This window comes from Balaenoptera acutorostrata, chromosome 16, assembly GCF_949987535.1.
Source record: "Balaenoptera acutorostrata chromosome 16, mBalAcu1.1, whole genome shotgun sequence".
Classification (NCBI taxonomy): domain Eukaryota; kingdom Metazoa; phylum Chordata; class Mammalia; order Artiodactyla; family Balaenopteridae; genus Balaenoptera; species Balaenoptera acutorostrata.
The window spans coordinates 31,947,077-31,973,647 of NC_080079.1; the positions used below are offsets into that span (position 1 = coordinate 31,947,077).

General features: G+C 42.3%; 1 protein-coding gene across 7 annotated transcripts in view; it reads left to right on the plus strand.

The window, feature by feature from the left end:
- Window positions 1-10,388: 10,388 nt before the first annotated feature.
- The window catches only part of PIK3AP1 (phosphoinositide-3-kinase adaptor protein 1), a 115,672-nt gene continuing 99,489 nt past the window's right edge, over window positions 10,389-26,571 (plus strand). For 4 of the 7 annotated variants that reach the window (XM_007187434.2, XM_057531587.1, XM_057531589.1 and 1 more), the window contains exons 1-2: window positions 10,389-10,506; window positions 17,355-17,771. In XM_007187434.2, the coding sequence (XP_007187496.2) occupies window positions 10,494-10,506; window positions 17,355-17,771 (430 nt within the window). In that variant the 5' untranslated portion in view covers window positions 10,389-10,493. Of the gene's footprint in view, window positions 10,507-14,921; window positions 14,983-15,076; window positions 15,138-17,354; window positions 17,845-26,571 lie in introns of those variants that run through there. The other 3 variants (XM_057531585.1, XM_057531586.1, XM_007187435.2) reach the window with 3 other exon arrangements.

The window sequence follows — 26,571 nt, forward strand, 5'->3', positions numbered from 1 at the left end:
CTATTTAGAACAATTTACTCTCCCCTCAGCCCCTTACTTTATGTTATAGTTGTCATAAAGATAACATGTACATGCTTGTAATATGTATATCCACAAGCAGAATCTGCTTTCTGACCATAATGGATCTAAATTAGAAATCAACAACAATAAGGTAGCTTAAAAAAACCCAAATATTTGGAGAAGAACTCACTTTTAAATTACCCATGGTTCAAAGAAGAAATTACAGGAGACATTAGAAAATATTTTGTACTAAATTATAATGAAAACAGAACATATAAACATTTGGGAGATGCAGCTAAAGTATTGAATGGGGGAAATTTATAGCTTTAAATGTTTATATTATACAAGATGAATGGCCTAAACTCATACTAAGTTCACAGACACCCCAAAACACAGCACCAGATGCAGCCCTGCCTACCAGAGGGACAAGATCCAGCCCCACCCACCAGAACACAGTCTCCAGTGCCCTCCCACCAGGAAGCCTACACAAGCCACCAAACCAACCTCACCCACTGGGGGCAGACACCAGAAGTAGGAACTACAAAACTAAAGCCTGAGTAAAGGAGAATCCAAACACAGAAAGTTAAACAAAATGGGAAGACAGAGAAAGATGCAGCAGATGAAGGAGCAAGGTAAAAACCCATCAGACCAAACAAATAAGGAGGAAATAGGCAGTCTACCTGAAAAAGAATTCAGAGTAATGATAGTAAAGATGATCCAAAATCTTGGAAATAGAATGGAGAAAATACAAGAAGTGTTTAACAAGGACCTAGAAGAACTAAAGAGCTAACAAACAATGATGAACAACACAATAAATGAAATTAAAAATACTCTTGAAGGAATCAATAGCAGAATAAGTGAGGCAGAAGAATGGACAAGTGACCTGGAAGATAGAATAGTGGAAATAACTGCTGCAGAGCTGAATAAAGAAAAAAGAATGAAGAGAATTGAGGACAGTCTCAGAGACCTCTGGGACAATATTAAATGAACCAACATTCGAATTATAGGGGTGCCAGAAGAAGAAGAGAAAAAGAAAGGGTCTGAGAAAATATTTGAAGAGATTATAGTCGAAAACCTCCCTAACATGGGAAAGGAAATAGTCAATCAAGTCCAGGAAGCGCAGAGAGTCCCATACAGGATAAATCCAAGGAGAAACATGCAAAGACACACATTAAGCAAACTATCAAAAATTAAAAACAAAGAAAAATATTAAAAGCATCAAGGGAAAAGCAACAAATAACATACAAGGGAATCCCCATTAGGTTATCAGATGATTTTTCAGCAGAAACTCTTCAGGGCAGAAGGGAGTGGCAAGGCTTATTTAAGGTGATGAAAGGGAAATACCTACAATCAAGATCACTCTACCCAGCAAGGATATCATTCAGATTTGACGGAGAAATTGAAACCTTTACTGACAAGCAAAAGTTAAGAGAATTCAGCAACACCAAACCAGCTTTACAACAAATGCTAAAGGAACTTCTCTAGGCAGAAACACAAGAGAAGGAAAAGACTTACAATAACAAACCCAAAACAATTAAGAAAATGGTAATAGGAACATACATATTGATAATTACCTTAAATGTAAATGGATTAAATGCTCCAACCAAAAGACATAGACTGGCTGAATGAATACAAAAACAAGACCCATATATATGCTGTCTACAAGAGACCCACATCAGACCTAAGGACACATACAGACTGAAAGTGAGGGAATGGAAAAAGATATTCCATGTAAATGGAAATCAAAAGAAAGCTGGAGTAGCAATTCTCATATCAGACAAAATAGACTTTAAAATAAAGACTATTACAAGAGACAAAGAAGGACACTACATAATGATCAAGGGATCAAGCCAAGAAGAAGATATAACAATTGTAAATATTTATGCACCCAACATAGGAGCACTTCAATACATAAGGCAAATACTAACAGCCATAAAAGGGGAAGTTGACAGTAACACAATAATAGTAGGGGACTTTAACACTCCACTTTCACCATTGGACAGATCATCCAAAATGAAAATAAAAAAGGAAACAGAAGCTTTAAATGACACATTAAACAAAATTGACTTAATTGATATTTATAGGACATTCCACCCAAAAACAACAGAATACACTTTCTTCTCAAGTGCTCATGGAACATTCTGCAGGATAGATCATATCTTGGGTCACAAATCAAGCCTTGGTAAATTTAAGAAAATTGAAATTGTATCAAGTATCTTTTCCAACCACAATGCTATGAGAGTAGATATCAATTACAGGCAAAAAACTGTAAAAAATACAAACACATGGAAGCTAAACAGTACCCTACTAAATAGCCAAGAGATCACTGAAGAAATCAAAGAGGAAATCAAAAAATACCTAGAAACAAATGACAATGAAAACACAATGACCCAAAACCTATGGGATGCAGAAAAAGCAGTTCTAAGAGGGAAGTTTATAGCAATACAATCCTACCTTAAGAAACAAGAAACATCTCAATACAATCCTACCTTAAGAAACAAGAAACATCTCAAATAAACAACCTAACCTTACACCTAAAGCAATTAGAGGAAGAAGAACAAAAAAACCCCAAAGTTAGCAGAAGGAAAGAAATCATAAAGGTCAGATCAGAAATAAATGAAGAAGAAATGAAGAAACAATAGCAAAGATCAATAAAACTAAAAGCTGGTTCTTTCGAATTTGGGTCATTTGTTGAGACGTGGATGGACCTAGAGTCTGTCATACAGAGTGAAGTAAGTCAGAAAGAGAAAAACAAATGTCGTACATTAACGCATATATGTGGAACCTAGAAAAATGGTACAGATGAACCAGTTTGCAGGGCAGAAATTGAGACACAGATGTAGAGAACAAACGTATGGACACCAAGGGGGGAAAGCAGCGGGGGGTGGGGGGGGCGGTGGTGGTGGTGTGATGAATTGGGCGATTGGGATTGACATGTATACACTGATGTGTATAAAATTGACGACTAATAAGAACCTGCTGTATAAAAATAAATAAATAAATAAATAAATAAAAGCTGGTTCTTTGAGAAGATAAACAAAATTGATAAACCATTAGCTAGACTCATCATGAAAAAAAGGGAGAAGAGTCAAATCAACAGAATTAGAAATGAAAAAGAAGTAACAACTGACACTGCAGAAATACAAAGGATCATGAGAGATTACTACAAGCAACTATATGCCAATAAAATGGACAACCTGGAAGCGATGGACAAATTCCTACAGAAGCACAACCTTCCGAGACTGAACCAGGAAGAAATAGAAAATATGAACAGACCAATCACTGAAATTGAAACTGTGATTAAAATTTTTCCAACAAACAAAAGCCCAGGACCAGATGGCTTCACAGGCGAATTCTATCAAACATTTAGAGAAGAGCTAACACTTATCCTTCTCAAACTCTTCCAAAATATAGCAGAGGGAGGAACACTCCCAAACTCATTCTACAAGGCCACCATCACCCTGATACCAAAAGCAGACAAAGATGTCCCCAAAAAAGAAAACTAAAAGCCAATATCACTGATGAACACAGATGCAAAAATCCTCAACAAAATACTAGCAAACAGAATCCAACAGCACATTAAAAGGATCATACACCACGATCAAGTGGAGTTTATCCCAGGAATGCAAGGATTCTTCAATATATGCAAATCAATCAGTGTGATACACCATATTAACAAATTGAAGGATAAAAACCATATGATAATCTCAATAGATGCAGAAAAAGCTTTCAAAAAAATTCAACACCCATTTGTGATAAAAACTCTCCAGAAAGTGGTCATAGAGGGAACTTACCTCAACATAATAAAGGCCATATATGACAAACCCATAGCCAATATCATTCTCAATGGTGAAAAACTGAAAGCATTTCCTCTAAGATCAGGAACAAGACAAGGGTGCCCACTCTCACCACTATCATTCAACATAGATTTGGAAGTTTTAGCCACGGCAATCAGAGAAGAAAAGGAAATAAAAGGAATCCAAATCAGAAAAAAACAAGTAAAATTATCAGTGTTTGCAGATGACATGGTACTATATGTAGAGAATCCTTAAGATGTTACCAGAAAGCTACTAGCGCTAATCAATGAATTTGGTAAAGTAGCAGGATACAAAATTAATGGGCAGAAATCCCTTGCATTCCTATACACTAAAAACGAAAAATCTGAAAGAGAAATTAAGGAAACACTCCCATTTACCATTCCAGGCAAAAGAATAAAATACCTAGGAATAAACCTACCTAAGGAGACAAAAGACCTGAATGCAGAAAACTATGAGACCCTGATGAAAGAAATCAAAGACAATACAAACCGATGGAGAGATATACCATGTTCTTGGATTGGAAGAATCAACATTGTGAAAATGACTATACTACCCAAAGCAATGTACAGATTCGATGCAATCCCTATCAAACTACCAATGGCATTTTTCACAGAACTAGAACAAAAAATTTTACAATTTGTATGGAAACACAAAAAACCCTGAATAGCCAAAGCTATATTGAGAAAGAAAAACGGAGCTGGAGGAGTCAGGCTCCTTGACTTCAGACTGTACTACAAAGCTACAGCAATCAAGACAGTATGGTACTGGCACAAAAACAGACATATAGATCAATGGAACAGGATAGAAAGTCCAGAGATAAACCCATGTACATATGGTCACCTTATCTTTGACAAAGGAGGCAAGAATATACAATGGAGAAAAGACAGCCTCTTCAATAAGTGGTGCTGGGAAAACTGGACAACTACATGTAAAATAATGAAATTAGAACACTTCTTAACAAAAATAAACTCAAAATGGATTAAAGACCTAAATGTAAGGCCAGACAGTATAAAACTCTTAGAGGAAAACATAGGCAGAACACTCTATGACATAAATCACAGCAAGATCCTATTTGATCCACCTCCTAGAGTAATGGAAATAAAAACAAAAATAAACAAATAGGACCTAATGAAACTTAAAAGCTTTTGCACAGCAAAGGAAACCATAAACAACACAAAAAGACAGCCTCAGAATGGGAGAAAATATTTGCAAATGAAGCAACTGACAAAGGATTAATCTCCAAAATATACAAGCAGCTCATACAGCCCAATATCAAAAAAACAAAGAACCCAGTCCAAAAATGGGTGGAAGACCTAAATAGATATTTCTCCAAAGAAGATATATAGATTGCCAACAAACACATGAAAGAATGCTCAACATCATTAATCATTAGAGAAATGCAAATCAAAACTATAATGAGATATCATCTCACCCCAGTCAGAATGCCCATCATCAAAAAATCTACAAACAATAAATGCTGGTGAGGGTATGGAGAAAAGGGAACTGTCTTGCACTGTTGGTGGTAATGTAAATGGATACAGCCACTATGGAGAACAGTATGGAGGTTCCTTAAAAAACTAAAAATAGAACTACCATATGACCCAGCAATCCCACTACTGGGACTATACCCTGAGAAAACCATAATTCAAAAAGAGACATTTACCACAATGTTCATTGCAGCTCTATTTACAATAGCCAGGACATGGAAGCAACCTAAATGCCCATCGACAGATGAATGTATAAAGAAGATGTGGCACATATATATAATGGAGTGTTACTCAGGTATAAAAAGAAACGAAATTGAGTTATTTGTAGTGAGGTAGATGGACATAGAGTCTGTCATACAGAGTGAAGTAAGTCAGAAAGAGAAAAACAAATACTGTGTGCTAACACATATATATGGAATCTAAAGAAAAAAAATGGTTCTGAAGAACCTAGGGGCAGGACAGGAATAAAGATGCAGACGTAGAGAATGGACTTGAGGACATGGGGAGGGGGGAAGGGTAAGCTGGGACAAAGTGAGAGAGTGGCATGGACATATATATACCACCAAATGTAAAATATATAGCTAGTGGGAAGCAGCCACATAGCACAGGGAGATCAGCTCAGTGCTTTGTGACCACCTAGAGGGGTGGGATAGGGGGGATGGGAGGGAGGCGCAAGAGGGAGGGGTTATGGGGATATAGATATACAAATAGCTGCTTCACTTTGTTGTATGGCAGAAACTAACACAACATTGTAAAGCAGTTATACTCTAATAAAGATGTTAAAAAAAAAATAGTGACTCCAAAAAAAAAAAGATGAATGGAATAAAAAACAATGGCCAAATGTTCAACCTTAGGAAACTAGATAAGAGCAAAGGGAACCCAAGGTAAATAGGAGGAAGGAAATAATAAAGAGACCAAACCAATGAAGTAGAAAACAAATGACAGAAAAATTAAAAGCAAAAGCTGGTTCTTTGGAAAGACCAATAAAATTGATAAACATCTATTTAGACTGATAGAGATCGAGAGAGCAAGACTGAGAGATTGAGAGAGAGAGAAAGAGAAAAGACTCCAATGACCAATATCAGAAATAAAAGAGGGGCTATCATTACGAATCCTACAGACATTAAAAGGATAATAAGGAAATATGAGTGACTTCTTATCTATAAATTTTTAAAACTTAAATTAAATGGACAAATTCCTTGAAAAATACAATTTACCAATACTGGACAAGATGAAATGTGAAACATGAATAGCCTTATGTCCTTTGAGAAAGAACTGGCTAGCTAAACCTGACAAAAGAAAATTTAGGCTTGGATAGTTTTAGTGGTTAATTCTATTAAACGTTTAAGAAAGAAATAATAGCAGTTGTTCTCTATTAGAAAATAGAGGGGAAAGGAATACTTACAAACTTGTTTTATGAGGCCAGATTAACCCTGATACCAAAAACTAATAAAGACATTACAAAAAAGAAAATTACAGACCAGTATCCCCCATGAACACAGATGCAAAAATCCTTAACAAAATATTAGTAAATTGGCAACATATAAAAAGGATGATACATCATGACCAAGTGGGGCTTATCCGAGGCATTCGAGGTTGATTTAACTGTCTAGGAGCTTATGGTAGATTTATGGGAAAGAACTACAAAGTTGAAACATCAGATTAAGGAAAGAATTTTCTACAGTTGCTTTCTTTCACTAATAGGGGAAAAAAATAAGTGGTCAGATATAGCTAAAAACCACCAGACTAGGAATCAAGACTAGAATTCTAATCCTGGTTCTGCCTCCAAGTCAGTGTATGATATTAGAAAGGTCACTTTGCCTCTCTTGGCCTTAGTTTCCACATGGATCCAATAATGACCTCTTAGGGTCTTTTCCAGCTTTAACATTCTAAGAGTGTATGAGGCCAAGTCCTAAACTTTTTATCACAGCTGCCTAAACTTTCTGCTTCAGCACCTCAGAAGGAAGAAGTAGAAAACGTGCAAGATATGCTTTCATGCACAAGTGAAGGCACCATCTGTGTGAGACTTGAAGTGCCGAGGACTCAAGGGGGACCCCTCACTTGACAGCACCCAAGTATCCTCAGGAAGTAGTTTTAATTTACTCTCCGAAGTCATCCATTATATCATTGTGCCATGGAAAGACCATGGACATTGGGTTTAGACTGAGTTGGGTTTGAATCACAGTTATACTAACTATTTGAATGACCCTGAAAAAACTAACATCTTTGAATCTTAGTTTCTTTATCTCTGAAGTGGAGATAACACCTATGATTCAGAATTATTGTGAGGATTAAACTGCGATAGTATAAGAAAGTTCATGAATTATAGTTGATGCTCAGTAAATGTTAGCTTCCATTCCCCTATCAGTAAAGAATTAGGTTTGGTTACATATAGCAGAATACACAAATAATCATGGCTCTAGCAAGACAGAGATGTGTTTATTTCTCTTTCATGTAAAAGAATTTGAATATGGGAACCCTGGATTTCATATGGAAGCTCCATGGTCAGTAGGCAACTAGATTCTGCCCATCTTTGTTGACTACTGTCCTTAGTGTGTGGCTTCCATTCACGTGGTCACCTCAAAATCTAAGAAGGCTGTTGGATCTCCAGCCATCCATTCACATTCCAAGAAGGCACTAAAAGAGAGAGAGAAAGGCAAAAGGGATATCTGGCAGCAGAATTAAGCACACCGTAGAGAACTTTTTCTTGGATGCCCCAGCTAATGACTTCCAGTTACATCTTGTCAGCCTCCGCCTCCTCATCTTGTCAGCATCTTGTCGCAACAGAGGCTGGGGAGTGGAATCTTTTAGTGGGGCACATTGCTGCCTCCAGATGAAACTGTGATTTTGTTACTCAGGACAATAGATATTGGGTGTACAACCAGCAATCTCTACAACACTCCTTTTTCCTGTTACTAAGGTCACTTTTGGTTTGGAGATCATGGAAGTGGCATGGAATAGCTGGTGTGGCTTCTGAATCACAACGCACGACAAGAGAGTCAGCTCTTGTGTAGCACATGGATTTGAATTCAAAATCTAGCTTTGACACTTACTAAATAAGTGACCATGGATCATGCACATTACCTTTTTGGAGACTTAGTTTCTTCCCCTGTAAAATGGGATCATAACAATATGCCTACCTCACAGGTTTCAGGTAAAGATTCATGAAAGCTGAATAAGTGACAGCTCTCTGAGCAGAGTTGGCCACATAGCAGATGCCCAACATTTCGTTTCTCTGAACCTGAGGTCCAGCCTGGAAATGGGCACTGCCATTGCTCAAAATGGCCCAAGGAGACAAGTGGCAGAAACTTTATGGGGAGTGGCCCTTTTGGTAGGTAGGTAAGTAAGCTTGCAAGAGGGCTAGGCTTCTAGGCTTTGTATGTGAAGCTACTTGTAATTGCAGAAAACTATCAATATAAGTTCTATTAAAGAACAGTATAGGGCTGTGACAGTGCATTGATAGGGGGCTGGGGGTGGGTAGCGGGTATGGCTAACCTGGTGTGGAGGCCAGAGAAATCCTGAACATGGAGAACAGGTATAAGGTAGAGCAGGTAGCAAGCTCATCTCCTCTTTCAGAATTCCAGGTTTGTGGTAGGCAGAGTAATGCCCCCTCCAAAGATGTCCACATCCTAACCCCCTAGATCCTGTGAATACGTTGTTACATGGCAAAGAAGAACTAAGGTTGTAGGTGATATTAAGATTGCTAGTCAGCTGAACTTAAAGAGGCTTTCCTGGATCATCTGTGTGGGACCAATGTAATCGCTAGAGCCTTTAAAAGTGGAAGGCAAGGGGGCCATTAAAGAGAGAGATCTGATGAGGGAAGCAGGGTCAGAAATATGTTATGTTGCTGGCTTTGAAGATGGGGGTGGGGCATGAATCAAGAAAAGTGTGTAATTTTCTCTAGAAGCTGAAAAAGGCAAGGAAATGGATTCTCTTCTAGAGCCTCCAGAAAGGAACCAAACCGTGATGACACCTTGATTTTAGCCCAGTGTGACTCACGTTGGACTTTTGAAATACAGAACAGTGAGAGAAATTTGTGTTATTTTAGGCCACTAAGTTTTGTAGTAATTTTTGTTATGGCAACAGTAGAAAACTAGTTGTCGGCCTGAGCCCTGATATTTCCATTTTAAAATACATTTCATTCCTTTCCACCTGCGCTGGAACCCTATCTTTCCATCATCTCTGCTCTCTGGACCCATCCCCTGGACCCTGCATCGTGGAGGATTCCAAGGTCACAGAGCTATTCAGATCCATTAGAGGAGCAGCAAAGGGAGAAGGACAAGAAGCCAGCAGGTGAGTGTGAGGGTTAAGGGAGACCTCTAGCTCTGGACTCAGACAGGCCTGGTATGGAACCTCGGGGAGCATTTACTCTCTGTGGGAGTCTGAGCAAGGGATTTGGTTTGTTTCTTCAGCGCTAACTTGAAGACAGTGATAGGTGCTACCTCAAAGGCATAAAAAGCAATGATAACTATACCATGCATTTAACATAAGAGATTATCATTAACGTTCATGTGCCATCAGGAGACCAGGTCCAGGGAATTCAGGCAGGTCACTGGAGGGTAATCAAGGGCAACGCCAAGCACCCAGGGCCAGGTGCCAGGGAAGGTGCCTCTTCCCCTTCCTACCCCCTCCCCTTCCTGCCGGGGCAGCGGCTCAGGGAGAAAGCCCCAGGGGATGGGGAGATGGCTTGGCCAGCTGTGCTCAGCCCTCGCCCCAGGTCACGGAGGCCGGGCAGTTAACCCTTCTCCCTCCTTCGTCTCTCAACGCTCCTTCTACCTCAGGCTGCCCTTTGGTGGCCCATCCGGCTGTTTTCACGGGGAGTGGGACGCACGAAGCCCCCTGCCTCCTACCTACACTGAGTGAGCGATGGGGGGAGCGGGGGCCGCGCGGGGAGCTGGCCGACGGCCGGTCGGTGGCGGGGCGCGGGGGGTGGACGGTGTTCTCACTTCCCCTCCCCAACGGCCTGGGGTGCAGGTGCCGCGGGCCGAGCCCCGCCGGCGGGGCGGGCCCTGTGGACACGCCCTCGCGGCGAGTCCTCGCTGCCCGGCGAGAGGAAGCGCCAGAGAGGCGGCTGGTGCTGCGCGGAGCCGGGCGCCCCTCCCGTTCCGCGCCAGGGACGTCGCCGGGCCCGCTCCGGCCCCGGGCCCCGCGCGCAGCGAGCCGGGCACGGAGGACTGCGGCCGGCGGCATGGCAGCCTCAGGTGCGTAGGCCGGGCCCGGGTCCCTCTGCTCCGCCTTTCCTCCGCCTCTCCTCCGCCGCCCCTCCGCGCGCCCTCTCGCCCGCCGCCTCTTGCCGTGCGCTGTACCCTCTCGAATCTGGCTGCTTCCTCGGCGCAGCATCTGTGTTCTTTCTGTTCTTTTCTCTGTTCCTTGTCGCAAACTTCCCACCCCAGCTTTCTCACGTTTCCCTTCCCAGCCTGTTGCGCGATTTTCTTCAGCCCCTGCCGACCTTCCCCTGTCCCCCGTCTTCTAAGTCTCCTTTTCTCCCTCCAGCACTGGCCCGAGCTTCTGAGGGTCGTTCTCCCTGTTGTAGTAACTCTGTGAGCCGAGAGTCAAGTTTAAAGTAGGTGGAGAGCCGACTTGTCTCTCGGCCGGTGAAATGCTTCTCTTCGGGTCCCATCGGGCCAATAGGGGGAGCTCAGACGGTCAGAGGTTGGAGATGGGCCCTTGGGCCACCTTCCTAAGCCCGCTTCCTCTACCCTCCTGGGCTTTGTTTTTGTCTAGAATTTCCATAGGACTCTAGGAACACCATTCCTTTAGCTTTACTTTTCTTATGTCCTTTGCAGAACTTTGGGGACTGGGGAGAGGTGGAGGTGACTGGGTAATCGACCCATGGAAAGGTGCCAAGAGTCTCTTCCGATTAGCCTTGGGTTCCCTTCTGGTTCATGGGCGTGTACACTTGGCAAGTCACTCACTCACTGAGATACAGGACAAACACGGCAATGATGATGAGAATAGAGACAATTAATGAGCACTAACTATACAATTTAATGGACAATGTGCACCTAAATATATCTTCAGTGGTGACCAGGACACCCTAATCTGTGCTCTCAAGGAGTTTATAGTCTGTGAAGGCAAGCAATAAGTAAACAGGGAATTACTAGATGAGAAGATTAGAGTTACCATGTTTGCAAATTGGTTTACTTGTATTTCCCCATCCCGTTTTATGATGTTATAGTAGAGATAACATGTGGAAACAGGTTGTAAAAGCTTCTTGAAAAATAAAATCTAGTTGGCTGGGAGAAGGTGCTGTTCTTGGAGAAATTATGGGCAGATGCTAGAATGAAGAGCCAGCTCTCCCCAGATCCCCTGAGCCTTCTAATGGTGCTTTGGAAAAAAAGGCCAATGGAGACAGTTGTTAGATTTGCTGATGCAGGCTCATTATTTACGGGAAGTGGGAAGGTAGCTAACCTTAGCCTCCTGGCTCTCTAGCTGGGCTCTGGAGGTTAGAAGAACCCGTACTGTGAATAAGGTAATAGTAGGTTCATAGTCCACACATTCCTTTCGGAAGCCCATGCGGAGTTATCTAGAGGGAATCAATTCATTCAGTAAATAGAGGGCTTCCCTGGTGGCGCAGTGGTTAAGAATCCGCCTGCCAATGCAGGGGACACGGGTTCGAGCCCTGGTCCGGGAAGATCCCACATGCCACGGAGCAACTAAGCCCGAGCGCCACAACTACTGAGCCTGCGTGCCACAACTACTGAAGCCCGCGTGCCACAACTACTGAAGCCCACGTGCCACAACTACTGAAGCCCGCGTGCCTAGAGCCCGTGCTCCGCAACAAGAGAGGCCACCGCAATGAGAAGCCCGCGCACCACAACGAAGAGTAGCCCCTGCTCGCCGCAACTAGAGAAAAGCCTGTGCACAGCGACAAAGTCCCCGACGGAGCCAAAAATAAATAAATTAAAAACCAGAAACCAACCGAATACAGTCACAGTTCTAGGTGTCAGGTGTATATTTAGTAAGTAAAACAGACATAAGCCATGACCCCATGGAGCTTATGGAGCAGTGGGGGAAGGCAGGCGATACAGTTAATAAGGAAAGTACATGATAAGATGAGTGCAGTGGAAAAACAGTAGAGAGGTAAAGTGGGTTGGGGTTATACTTTTAAAGGAGGCAGCCAGATTAGGCCTCGCAGAGAAAGGGGCATTGAGCAAAGACCTGAAGGAGGGCGGGGGAGGAGTCATGTCGGGGAAGAGTGCTCTAGTCAGGGGAACAATAAATGGGTGCACGTGATGTATTTATGGAACGGGGAGCAGGCCACAGTGGCCACAGTAGGTGGGTGACTGGGGAGAAGTAGGAGATAAGGTCAGTGAAACTCCCACCACGTCCCATTGCTAGGAACAGGCCCTGGGCTGTTAAGTCCAGGAAACAGCATACTTTGGGCAGAGGAGGCAGAGAAAACCACCCTCGTCCAGTGTCCTATGTGCATCGCCCCCCCAGTGGGCGTGGCCAAAGGGGCTAGAAGGGTGTGCTCCTATTCAGAAGGGGACTCACGCCCGGTGGCCAAATCTGGGGCTCTTTATGGGTTCTGTAGTGGCTTTGCAGATGTCTGTAACGGGTTAGAGCTGTCAAACCGTCTTGCCATAAACATCCTCTGTGGTGAGTCGCCACTCCAGGGGCTGCAAGTGGGAGTTGGGCCTCTGGAGTCCCCGGGACTCCCTGAGGTCTGGAAGTACCAGGACCCACGGTGGCAGGTCACAGTGGTGACGGTGGTGAGAGCATCTCTTGCCAAAATGCTGTAGGCTCTGGAGTCATCCAGGCCACTCTTCTTTGTGGTTTTCCTCTTCTTCTCCTCTTCCTTTGCTTCTTTTTTCCCTTCCTCCTCCCCCTCCCCCTCTCCCTCCTTCCCCTCCTTCATCTTCTTTTAAATAGTTTTATTGAGATGTATTTCGCATACCATACAATTCATCCATTAAAGTATACAATTCAATGGTTTTTAGTATCCACACAGATATATGCAACCATCATCACAGTCAATTTTAGAACATTTTCATCACCTCAAAAAGAAACTCCGTACGCTTTAGCCCCTTGTTCCCTCCTTCTCCCTAGCCCTAAGTTCTACTTTCTGTCTCTGTAGATTTCCCTACTCTGGACTTTCATATAAATGGGATCATATAGTATGTGACTAACTTCTTTTGTAGCATAACGTTTTCAGGGTTCATCCAAGTTGTAGCATGTGTCAGTACTTCATTCCTTCTTATGGCTCAATCATGTGGTCTTCTTCAGTTCCCTTCCACTGAAGGGTAAGCGTTAGTCTTTTGTTTTTTGAAAGGCGTATTTGCTTGTGGAAATCAAGGAGAATCTTGGCTCCCTGTCTTTGAAAGAACTTGGGAAGCAAGGTAAAATGAAATGGAATCAGCCTATCCTGGAATAGTCTCTAGGCTCCTGATGACGTCTCTTGTACTTACTCTTGAGGGAGAAGAGAGAGAAGCCATAAGTGATTTTCCCAAGTGGCCAAGCCTAGTTGAGTGAAAACCAGAATCCTTTCCTCCATGTGTCAGCCTCCAGGTATTTGAAGAAAACTCTCATACCTTTTTCTGCCCCCTTTCTCCAAGGCTTCTCTTGTCTCCAGATCCTTCTACCATTCCTGGATTTATTAGGACGAAAGGGCTTGAAGGGACCTTTAATTTTTTGTCATCTTAACTTCCATGTGATCCTTGAGGTTCCTCAGTACTCCTGCCAAGTCTCTAAACTTGAAACCTTTGGAGTCTGGAAGCTCCTCACATTAATTGTTTCCAGATCTCTCCCTATCCAAGTCACCTTCCCTATCTCACACCCCTCTTCAGTACAGTGCCCAGATTCAAACACGGGCTCTAGGACGGATGAATGGAGTGCCAGACTAAAAAGTGGTCTGGGCTGGGTAGATTGAGAAGCTCCCAAGCTCTTCTTCTCGGTTCTCTTCTAGGGTGGATTTTGAATCTTTTAAAGGAACTTCTCTTTTGGTCACTGTGTTTCTTACCACCACCATCACTCCCTGTTGCCACCAGACAGCTCCTGCTTCTACTGTTATCCATTACTTTCTCCTTCTATAGCCAAACCTGGTCTTTAAGCTCCACAAGGACAAAGACCCTTCCTTATTTCTGTCTAGGATTTATGGACTCCTTGTTGATTCATGTACTTCATTTCTCTAAATAAACAAGCAAACAACAGTGGGAGGAATGATTTGGCACATGTGAAGAAGTGACTTATGGTTAAAGGAAGGGAATTCTCCTTGAAGAAAGGGGTGTCCCCACATATGAGAGAGAGTCCCCGACAAAGCATTTAGTCCTGTGTTGTTACCCAAAAGGTTGTGGAGGGACTTCAACTTACACTTTGGACTTTTCTACAACTTCCCCAGCTTTCAGTTTCAGCAGCAGAGCAGAGTTCAGGGAGGTGATAGATTTTGTTGTCCTCATTTACATTGAGGAAATATTTGTTTAGATATAGTATATTGGTCTGAAGTCACACCATGAGTTGGTGACCAAGTAGGTTGTGATATTAACTAGTCTGAGGTACTAACCACTTCCTTCTCAAGTACTGGCATACCTCGTTTTATTGCACTTGGCTTTATTGCGCTTCGCAGATACCACATTTTTTACAAATTGAAGGTTTGTGGCAACCCTGCATCGAGCAAGTCTATTGGCGCCATTTTTCCAACAGCATTTCCTCACTTCCTGTCTCTGTGTCACATTTAGGTAATTCTTGCAATATTTCAGACTTTTTCATTATTATTATATTTGTTATGGTGATTTGTGATCAGTGACTTTTGACTCTTGCAGAAGGGTTACGACTTGCTGAAGGCTCAGATGGTGGTTAGCATTTTTTAGCAATAAAGTGTTTTTTAATTAAGGTATGTACAATTGTTTTTTAAGACATAATGCTCTCACACAGTTAATAGACTACAGTATAGTGTAAATATAACTTTTATATGCACCGGGAAACCGGAAAATTTGGGCGACTTGCTTTTTTGTGATATTCACTTTGCTGGGGTGGTCTGGAACTGAACCTGCAATATCTCTGAGGTATGCCTGTACTTTTGCTCAAAGGGGGATTGAATTTAACACTGGAACCTCAGGAATGAGACATTTTAAATAGGTTTTCCATTTAGAAGAGGTTAAACCCTTAAGCGCTTTTTATTTAAATTGTATTTTAAAACTTTTATTTTAGAAGTTTCAGATTTAAAGAAAAATTGGGAAGGTAATACAGAGAATTCTCATATATTACACACCCGGTTTCCCCTATTATTAACCTTTAAACTTTCCTTGATGACTAGAGGTCTTTAATGAGCAGCAGGTATTGCAGTGTGCTGTTAACAGAAGCCTACTGGAAGCCTATTGCGTTTTATATTCGTACTGAATTAGGGACTCCAAAAAGAGAGAAACTCCACATTTTTGTTTTATTTACTGTTTTAAAAGATTTGGTACTGTCATCCTGGGGGATATCAGAACTATGTTGAGTTTACATTTTGTATGTCATTATTTTAACTTTGAATATGGTGATGGATGGGGGCAGGAAAGGGGGTTCCTTTCATGATGTTTTCAGAACTGAGAAGCTCAGGTCTTGCCCCACTCCTGCCTCTGACCTTTTGGCCAGGAACCATTCAGCTAAATGTGGCCCAGGGATGGCATGTAATTGTGATAATCCACAACTTAGATGACTCCTGTTTGACAAAATTCCCAGCTTCCTTCTCTAAGTGGGAGGAGGGATCCCTATTGCATTGTAGATGTATGGCTACTTCTCTGTGCTCACCCTTTCCAAATCCCTTAGAATAATTCATTGAATTAGTGGGAGATGAGGACCCACAACAGTGGTAACCGTTATAAGAGCCAAGCATCTTTGACCTTTGATAATGGGAAGATAAGAGTTATTGCTCATAAGATTCTTGACAGAATTCCTGATGGGCGGCAGCAGGTAGATTGGCAAGAGGACTGGATAGGGAACCAGGGGACAACCTGAGTTTCAGTCCTGGCTCTGAACTAATTTGCTGAGTGTGAATTTAAGCAAATTCCTTTATCTTCCCAGATGAAGTATTTCTTTTATCTGTAAATGAGGAGTTTGGGCAAAGTGATCCCCAAAAGACCTTTTTAATTCAACACTTCTCTGAGGCTTTGGACTCTGTTTCTGGCATTTGTGCTTTATTAGAGGAAGAAGAAAGCCTATGTGACAGACCATATATGGCGAGAAACACCTTATAAATGGTATTGTGTAGGTCAACATGTTAATTCAACCATGGTTACTTTTACATTAACGCATTGTTTATATTAATGTGAGGATAATGACACCAGCTACCAATCATTGAGGGTTTACTACACATCAAGCACTATGCTTAGCACTTTACATGAAATATCTAATTTAATTTTCACAAAACACTGATAAATATTGCCTTTATATTTCCATTTACAGATGAATAAATGAGGTTTAGAAAATCTAAGCAACTTGCCCAAGGTTGCACAGCTAATACTTCAGAGAGCCAAGATGCTAAGTCTGGCTGCCTAATTTCCAGACCTGTGCTTGTAACCACTGTATTTGGGAAAGAGCTAGGTTCTGGGATCAAACTGCCTGAGTTCAAATTCTGACTCTGCCACTGGGGCTCTTGGGTAAATTACTTAACTTGCCATACCTCAATTTTCTCATCTTCAAAATCAGGCTAATAGTAGTACCTACCTTAGAAAGTTGCTGTGATGATAAAATGAGTTTGCGAGGCAATAAGGTTGCCAACGAGTGTCTGGAACATAGTAAGCTCTATATAAGTGCTTGCAGTTGCTATCATCATCTTCATCATCATCATCCTATACTGCATCAGCTATGTGGAGAAGAGCATGCCAGCAGAAGCAATAGCTTATGCAAAGATCTGAAATGGCATGGTATGTTTGGGCAAAAGCAGGGAGTCTGGAATGGTTGGAACACAGACTGCAAGTGAGAAAGAAGTTAGACAGGTAGGCTGGAGGCAGACGGTGAAAGATTGTGGGCCCCAGGCTCCTCGTCTGGATGGTATATCTTGCAGGTCATGGGAAGCCCTAGTAGGAGCAGGCGTGTTAACATGCTTCTGTGCCTCCTTCTTGCTCAGGGATGCTTGTAGGATGCGACATCCTCATCGTTTACAGCTCGGATGCTGAGGAATGGTGCCAGTACCTCCAGGACCTTTTCCTGTCCAGTCGGCAGGTCCATAACCAGAAGATGCTGACTTATAGGCTGGGCCCCAAGACCTCCTTCTCAGCCGAGGACCTGAGCTTCTTTCTCCGCACACGCTGCATCGTGGTGCTGCTGTCTGCAGAGCTGGTGCAGTGCTTCTGCCAGCCGGCCCTGCTGCCCCTACTGCAGAGAGCCTTCCATCCTCCGCACCGCGTGGTGCGCCTGCTCTGCGGGGTGCCCGACAGCGAGGAGTTTCTGGACTTCTTTCCAGACTGGGCACACTGGCAGGAGCTCACCTGTGACGATGAACCTGAGACTTACGTGGCAGCTGTGAGGAAGGCCATTTCTGAAGGTAAGGGTCTCTCCTGAAGTACAGATGTGCAAGTCCTGGAAAGAAAGACCCATTCAAGTCCTAGACATTTCAGGTGAGACATTGTCGCGTTAACACTAGTCATTCCTATTACAAGCTGAACCTGGACCTCACTATGCTAAGAGCCCCAGTCATACTTACTGGTTTAGAGCAGCCTACTTCTGGGATGGGATAAGGATAGAGTAGGTCTCCTTGACCACAGGAAAGAAAGATGACACTTTCCCATGGGTTCTGTGCTAGGATAAGCAAGCCCTCTTTCTAGAATTTTCTACACCTTGGGAGACATTGGACACAGGTTCCAGCCTAGAGGGCAGTGTGGGTGGGAGGCTGAGACTTAGTCTGGTGGGGTGTGAGGAATACAACTGCCAACCTTCCTGCTTGCAAGCCATTTCCGTTTTATCATCAGGTCACCTGAAGATTTTGGTTGAAGAGATGTCGCTTTTGGATAACATGTTTATAGAGAAATACCTCCCTTCTCTATTTCCTGCCAGCCTAGTTTCTGTCTTTTGCCCTGTTTCTCCTTTTAAAGTGGGAAAATTCCGATCCTCTCTGGCAGGGCTAATGACTTCAGTGGCCCCAGGAAGTGTGACATATGCTCTGATTAGCAGTAACGGAAGATGTGCTCTGGGATGGATGCGTGTCATGGCTTTTCTTCCTCTTCTTGTTTTCTATTTTTGCCTCACTGTGGGCTATGAGCAGGCTATGTGTTTATCTTCTATTCTCTTGCCTTTGAGCTCTTATATACCTGATACCGGCAAAGAAGCCTGGAAAATTATGGGGCAATGTAACTATGCTCAGTTATCCCTCGTTTGACTTGGGTATTAATTTGGTTCATCTGCCCCTGTCTCATTTAATGAACTGAATCAAGAATTTACAAATTCTTAGCTCCCTAGATGCTTTTATGCCAGGAATGGCCTGCTCTAAACCAATAAATATGACCAGGTCACCTAACATAGTAGCATCCCAGGTCATTTTGTAATATAAATGACTAGTGTGAGCATGGAAGATGTCTCACCTGAAATACCTGGGACCTGTATTAGTAATTTTTCCAGGGTTTGCTTATCTTTACTTCGGAAGGACACGAGGATAGAAAAAGCACATAATTCATATTTGTATGATTGATTGCCCTTCATTGCCTTGAGGGGTCTGCTGAAACTTACAGAGAAGCGAGATGCAACTAGTTGTTTCTGAGGATGAGCTTCTGTCACTGCTTAGGATGAGCTTATGATCTGGTGGGCAGGCTGCCGTGACCCACCTGCCAGTCATTCAGAGTACCATGGATGTATTGTCACTGTACCGGCATCTCATGCCGTGTGCGCTACCAGATTGTTCTTTAAAATACTACAGTGGTATTATTTTTAAAAATAGATGGTAAAAGGAATTCTTTGAATATCGTTTGGATGAGTCCAATGTTCAGATCCCTAGGTAAGTTGGTCGCTTATAATATTTTACTCTTCACTAATGACTCTGGCTCAGTGTGCTATGAGCCTTTAGCTTCAAGTGTTTCGGAAGGAATGAAGCGTTTCACAGTGGTGTTTCTGTTTTGAGAGCAAATAACCTCTCATCAGAAAGAGATTATTTTCATGGGAGATTAAAATAAGCTGCTTAGTGGAAAATCTCTGTAGTTCAGAATCAATGGATATGTAGGGACAAGTGGAATTATAGGAAAAAGAGTAGGAGGAAGGATGGCTTATGCCTCCAATATCATTTTCTTACCTGGTATTAGACTTGCGAATTTGGGGATTAGAGGTCTGTGTGTGTGCCAGGATGGCTTGGGTTTGCTTTGGGAGTGTTGGCCCAGTAATGTGGTGCTATATCTCTGATTTTTGTGCTGAACAAGCTTTCTTAACAAACCCAAGACTCAAAGTCTGGCGTTGTAGCAAAAATGAGTAGTGACACTCTATTGCCTGGCTCTGCTGCTTACTAGGTGCCCAATATTAGGCAATTTATGTAGCCTCTTTGAATTTCAGTTTCCTTCTCTGTAAGAGGTGGGATTAGACTTGATCTAAGACACTTTCCACGGCTGATAACCTAGAGTCCTCTAGGCCAGAGAGTCTCAAACATTTTTGAAGCACCACCTTCTTGCCCTATTTCATACCTGCTTTGACTCCCAGGAAGTTTAGGGCTAAAACAGTGTTTAAGGACAGTATTATCCCTACACTAGGCTTCTGGTATGCTTATGTCCTTGGTTACAGTCTCTACAACTTGCGATTATTCATTTTAATATCCCTCTTGTACACATGAGGTTTTCCTAAGACACTACAAAGTAAAAGCAAAAAATAAAATTTTCATACACCCCACTATACAAGCTGCTCCAGTCCTATGAGAAATAAATACATGAAACTTGTTTCTTTGATTTTCTCTGTTAAAAAGAATTCCACTGGGAAATGTAATGGAAAATTGATAATGGGAATGAGCTAATGGTAGGGACAGTAATTGTGGAGTTACTGATTGCGGGGCTATCGAAAGCTACAGGGAGACAAATTTCAGGCATCTTTCTAACAATTAGAGCATGCAAAGATAGGATGGGTAGCCTTTGGAGGTGATGAGTTCCACATCACTGGGAGTGTGCAAGCAGAGACTGCATGTGTGGTGTAAAAGGAATTCAGCTTTGGAACCATGGTTGGACCATGTGACCTTCACAACCTTTTGATCATAAAATTCCCTTACCTGAAGCTTCTCTTTTTTCTGCTAGGAAAACATTTCTATTCTGAATTCAGTCTTCCTCCTTCACCAGATCTCCCTGGGGCTTCTAACTCCCAACTGAAGAAATATTGGTCATGTTTCTACTATGACTCCAGCAGACAATATCAGGAAAAAAGACTTAAATTCATAATCCATGTAACCCTTGAAAATAGTAAAGTGCCCAGAATATTTATTTATTTTTTTCTTAATTTTAAGATAGTTTGTGAGAAAACATGGTGAAATAAAATTTATATTTTAAGTCAGGATAAGAAAAAATTAAACATAAAATTCTCTCTTTGTGTTTGTTTGGACCTCATCCCTGCCTCCCTAATGTGCAGTGTGCATCCGCATTACACATTAACCAGAGCTCCTCAAAGATGGGAGTGCTTGCTCAACCATAAAGATCAAATTTTTTTCTTTCTTCTGACACTAGCAGTGTAACTTCTTAAAAGAATAGTGTTCTTTCCCAGCCCTGTAGGGCGTCATGGTGACTTGCTGCTCGCTTTGTATGTGCCTACCTGGACCATTTATCCTTGGTGAACTTTATGTAAAATATCAGTATGTCATTTTGATGTATGATCCTTTGTTTCAGAAATGTATATGACTGTGCCTTCAACTTCTAACAGGCAGAACAGTTCTCAGAGTTTTCTGAGAATCTGCTTCCTGGGATATAATCCTCAGTATGGCTCAGATAAAATTCCCTTTTTGTCTTCTTAACTTGATAATTAATTGAATTTTTGTCAACAAATATTACTATTTAATAAGATATTCATTGAGACCATTTAAAATTTAGGCTAAATTTTAGACCATTTAAAATTTAAAATAAGGCTTGAAGATCAAAAGCTTTAGAAAGTAGAGCTGGTGATGGAAGTAATTATTCCAGAAACTTGGACGGAATGTGGTTACAGGCAGTTAATTACACTTTGTCTTGCTGCTCTGTTATCTAAATAAGTATCAATACTTATCAAACTTTAATGTGGGCAGGAGGACCTGGGATTCTTGTCAATATGCAAATTCTGCCTCCATAGGTCTGGTTAGGACCCGAGATTCTGCATTTCTAACAAGCAACCAGGTGATACTGATGCTGCTGGTCAGGGGTCCACTGAAAACTGAGCTAAGGTCTAAGCCACCCTTCCTTTGTCACGTCAATTGTCATGTATCTCTGTTATACCTGGACCGTTTTCTCAAATCTCTACTTTTTCTGGAAATGAAGGCACCATCACATAAGGGTGACTCCTGGACCAGTGTTGAGGTATAAAATTAGACCAGCGTTTGATGCTTAGACCAGTAGACTTCAGGGTAGGGATCCTGAGTTTTCTTCCTGGTCCCCATCCCATAGATTCAATGTGTTCGCTCTGACAGCTTTAAACCTCTCAGTTTTCCAGATGTAAGTGGTCCTGACATTGGAGTGGGGGTATACTTCCGTCACGATCCTCACTGCTTCTTCATTTAATAGGACCGTTGATCATAATTACTATGCCACTAAAAAATGTTTTGGAGGTTTTATTTTATTTCCCATCCCCTCCCTCCAAATTTGTCAGCCACCTTAAAATTGAGCAGATGTTTTAATTAGAGTCTTCAGTGTGTTGGAGCAGCCAGTTTATTTCCCAGGATCTTCATCTGTAAAATGATGGGGTTGGACCAGATGATTTGGAAGGTTTCTTCCAGCCCCCCAGCACTGTAATATATCATTATAAGTTTTCTAAATAGATGGCAAATTACCCAGAACCTTTTAAGTGGTTCAGTTTAGTTCCAAAATGTCTGCAGGGATATATACCCAGTGCATATAAGACTGTACTATTGTTCTGAATTTTTTGGACTTGTTAGGTGATTATTTTAAAATAAGGAAGTGAGAAAAACCCAGGTACAGCACAGAAATTATTTCCTCTTTTTACTGGTGCTCTATTCTTTGCTGCAAATCTCACTGGAATATAAAAATAGATTCTGTTAGTCTGTGTGGGAGAGGACTTGGTGGGTGACATTGAGTTTTATTTCAAAAGTTCTCATAATTTTGTGTGTCCACGCATGTGTGTGTGTATGTTTGTTGTGTTGAGGGCGAAGGGAAGCAGTGAACCCAATTCTTCTAGTATTTTTCGGGATTACATTGGAGATCTTGTCTGCTTCTTTATACGTGTTTTCTCTTTACGCACCCCCAATCCTTCCTCATGCCCTTTGTGCTTCAGAAGTGTTGATGGTACCCACAATTATAATGTATTTTGCCTTTTGTTTACATGGGGAAAATTTAGAGGCCTTCCTTTCTTGATATTAATGTTCTAATCTGAATGTTAAACTGGAGTTTAAAAGGAAAACAGTTGGGATACAGGTGCTTTTAGCTGGTCAAATGGATTCCAAAATCTTCATCCAGATTTAAAAAGGAACATTTTTTTCTGAAATAAAGTACTGTTGACCCTTGAACCACGTGTGGGTTAGCGGCGCCGACTCCCCGGCCCCCACCTGTGCAGGCAAAAATCTTCGAGTCATCCCTCGGTATTGGCAGGGGATTGGTGCCAGGACCCAAGTAGAACACCAAAATCTATGGATGCTCAAGTCCCACACAGGCCCTCGGTATCCGCGGTTCTGCATTCGCAGATTCAGCCAACTGCGGATCACGTACTTGATCGTTTTTACTGAAAAAAATCTGCGTATAGCTTGTCGGCGCAGTTAAACCCATTTTGTTCAAAGGTCAACTGTAATACATGTTTATCATAATGTTAAAAAAAAGAAAATGAAAAAATGCCTGTAGGCTATTTCCAATTAAAAAAAATAATGTTGCAGTAAATCTTCACACAGCTTTGTGCCTAAATCTTTGTGAATCTCTGTTGATTTCCTCCCAGCCAACCTCTGTAGAGCTCCCAGAGACGGTGTTGCACGCCTGCTCTGTGCATCTCCCCACCCTCCCCATGTAACTTGAATTCATGGCCCCTTACTGTGGTTTTTTTGTTGTTGCAGTTTATTTACTTATTTTTCTTTCCCTTTATGCCTAAGTCAGTTATTTACATTTACATTTTCTCTTGCAAAGATACTCATATGGGAAACTGCCCTGCACCCCTCCTTCCCCTAATGGAAAGAGCTAATACTAAGGTGAATGCTCTGACAGTTACCATGTGTCATGCACTGGGCACTTCATGGATGTTTATTCCCCCCACACCCTGAGTGGGTAGATGGTTTTACCCCCACTTCACAGATGAGAAAACTGAGGTTCAGAAAGTTTAAATGACTGGCATGAGGACTGGGAATAGCTCACATTGGAACGTAGGGCCTTCAGACTCCTCTGCTTTGCCTTGCTTACATCTAAGCCTCTTTCCCACACCCTCCTCTTCCACGTGGGGACAAGAAGCATGAAGAAAGCCTGTGAAAGAGAAAGGATTAAGGACAATGAAGCTTCCCTGAGTTCTCTAGACCACAGGTTCCCAAGTCAGACTGGGCATTGGCATTGCCCCTGCACTTTGTTTAAAATGCAGGTGCCTCAGCCCCACCCTAGACATACTGAACCAGAATCTTGGCGGCTGGTTTGGGGAATATGAATTTCAAAAAGCCTCCATTGTGGTTTATGCTCTGCAGCCATGTTCTGGAAGCTCTGCTCCATGCCTGCTGCCCTGTCTCTTGGTTTTCCAGTTAGAGGAGCTGACAACAACTCAGACCTTGTGGGCTGTCACAGGGCAGGTCACGGGGCAGTGTTCCCAGGGGCTCAGGGCTTGGCCATGTCACAGCTCACTTCCACGTCACAGGCAGCAGCTCTTAGAGGGGAAGAGTGACAGACCTTCCCAGCAAAGGGGAAGTCACCGTGCCCTCCTTGCTCTCCTTGGTGTGGCGGCCTCGCCGGTGGTAAGTCATTGATGGCTTCTGGGCTTCTGTGGTGTCTTGCAGAGACTGAGGGGAGAATCTGACCTTGGGCCTCTTGAAATTGACTATTTTTGTTCTGCTGTCCTCCTGCCTCGTGGCCTTGGGTTGTCGGGTCTGCTCTCTCTCCGCTGTGGGTTAGTCCACACGTAAGGCTCCTCCTTAAATGCCCCTTGCAGAAGAATGCTTTCTTCATACAGTCTTCCTTTTGAAATAATCTTTGATTTGGAGAAGAAGATGCCCAGCTGGGATGGTAAAATCTGTCCCAGTGTCACTAAAAGCTACAGCATGTCCAAGGGTCCTTCGGATATCCCTTGCCAGGTACCCTGACCGCCTTGTAGAACAAGATACTTTCTCCTAGCTGCACCTGCAACACTTAACGAGGACTAATGCCCATGATAGATTTTTGTGCCCAGGGAACTTTTCCCCTGAGGCCTCAGAGTCCCCTAGGATTATGAATCTCCCACAAAGCTGTGAACCCAGGCTGTTCACATAGCTGTGAACCTCGTCAACCACCCAGAGGCAGCCTTCTGCTCCCAGTTGTTAGACTTTCTGTGGTGCCTCAAGGAAAATATCTGCAAGTCACCTTGTCAACTGTGGTTGGTGAGTTGCAGTGAAAAGGGAGTGATGAATGTTGAAGTTTCCACTAGTGTGAGAATCTCAAGTTTGCACCTGTTTTTGTCTAAACTTTCTAACACAAGCTGGCATGGAAATATCAGACATAGGAATTTTATCAGTTAGTTTCTTACCCTGCTGTTTCTGTAGTTTTTGCATCTCACTTCTGGGACTATGCTAGAGGAGGATACTAGAACTTAGGAGCGACCTGACATCTGTTTTACCCCTTCAAAGCCCTTTTGTAAACATTATCTCATTTGGTCCATGCTATTTTCCTATAACGCAGACATTATTATTATCATCACCATTTTAAAGATGAGGAAAACAAGGCCTGGCAGGTTCACACAGCTGCTTTTCCATTAGAGCTGGGACTGGGGGAAGGGCCTCTTGCCTTGTTGTTCAAGACCTGCTGTTGCCTTATCTAGATATCACAGTGAGCCTTCCATTCTCAAGGCCCTGTGCTGGGTGCTGGAATAGAGCAGGGAGGACAGATTTAGTCACTGCTATAATAGTATCTATGTTCTAGACCAGCACTATCCAAAAAATGTATAATGTGAGCCACATGTGAAATTTAAAGTTTTCTAGTAGCTGCAGTAAATAAAATAAAGTAAAAAGAAACAGGTGAATTAATAATCTGGTTTACTTAACCCAATATATCTAAAATTTTAACATATAATCAATGTAAAATTATTAATGAAATATTTTATATCCTTTTCCTCATGCTAAGTCTTTGAAATCTGGTGTGTATTTTACACATAGAGCACACATTTTAAATGTTCAATAGCCACGTGTGGCCAGTGGCTACAACATTGGACAGTATAGATCAAGAAGGATGCTTACTTCTCAGAGAATTGGGGCCATATCTGTTAAAAGTTTAATACATTAAGTGTCATATGTGTTTTAAAAAATGCCTGTCCTGGTTTTTTATTCATTTATTCACTCAGTCATTCAGAAAGTATTGAATGAGTATCTGCCAGGTGCTGGTCTGTAGGGAATACCTCTTCATCTTTTTCTTTCCTTTCCTCACTGATCTCCTCTTTCTTGCTTTTATTCCTCATTCCTCCCCTTGCTTTGTCTCTTTCTATATTTTGTCAGCTGTTTAGCTATGTTCCCAGGCTCCAGAAATACAGTGTCAGGTAAGACAAAAATCAGCCTTGATTAACAACAGGGTTTTAAAAGTATGTATATAGCAGCATTTACATATATTTATTTATATTTATGCTGGTGTATATGTGTATATATATATATATATATATATTTATTTATTTATTTATTTATTTATTTATTTATTTATTTATTTATTTATTTATTTATTTATTTATTTATTTATTTTTGGCTGTGTTGGGTCTTCGGTTCGTGCGAGGGCTTTCTCCAGTTGCGGCAAGCGGGGGCCACTCTTCATCGCGGTGCGGGGACCGCTCTTCATCGCGGTGCGCGGGCCTTTCTCCATCGCGGCCCCTCCCGTTGCGGGGCACAGGCTCCAGACGCGCAGGCTCAGCAATTGTGGCTCACGGGCCCAGCCGCTCCGCGGCATGTGGGATCTTCCCAGACCAGGGCTCGAACCCGTGTCCCCTGCATTAGCAGGCAGATTCTCAACCACTGCGCCACCAGGGAAGCCCCTATATATATTTTTTATACTGGT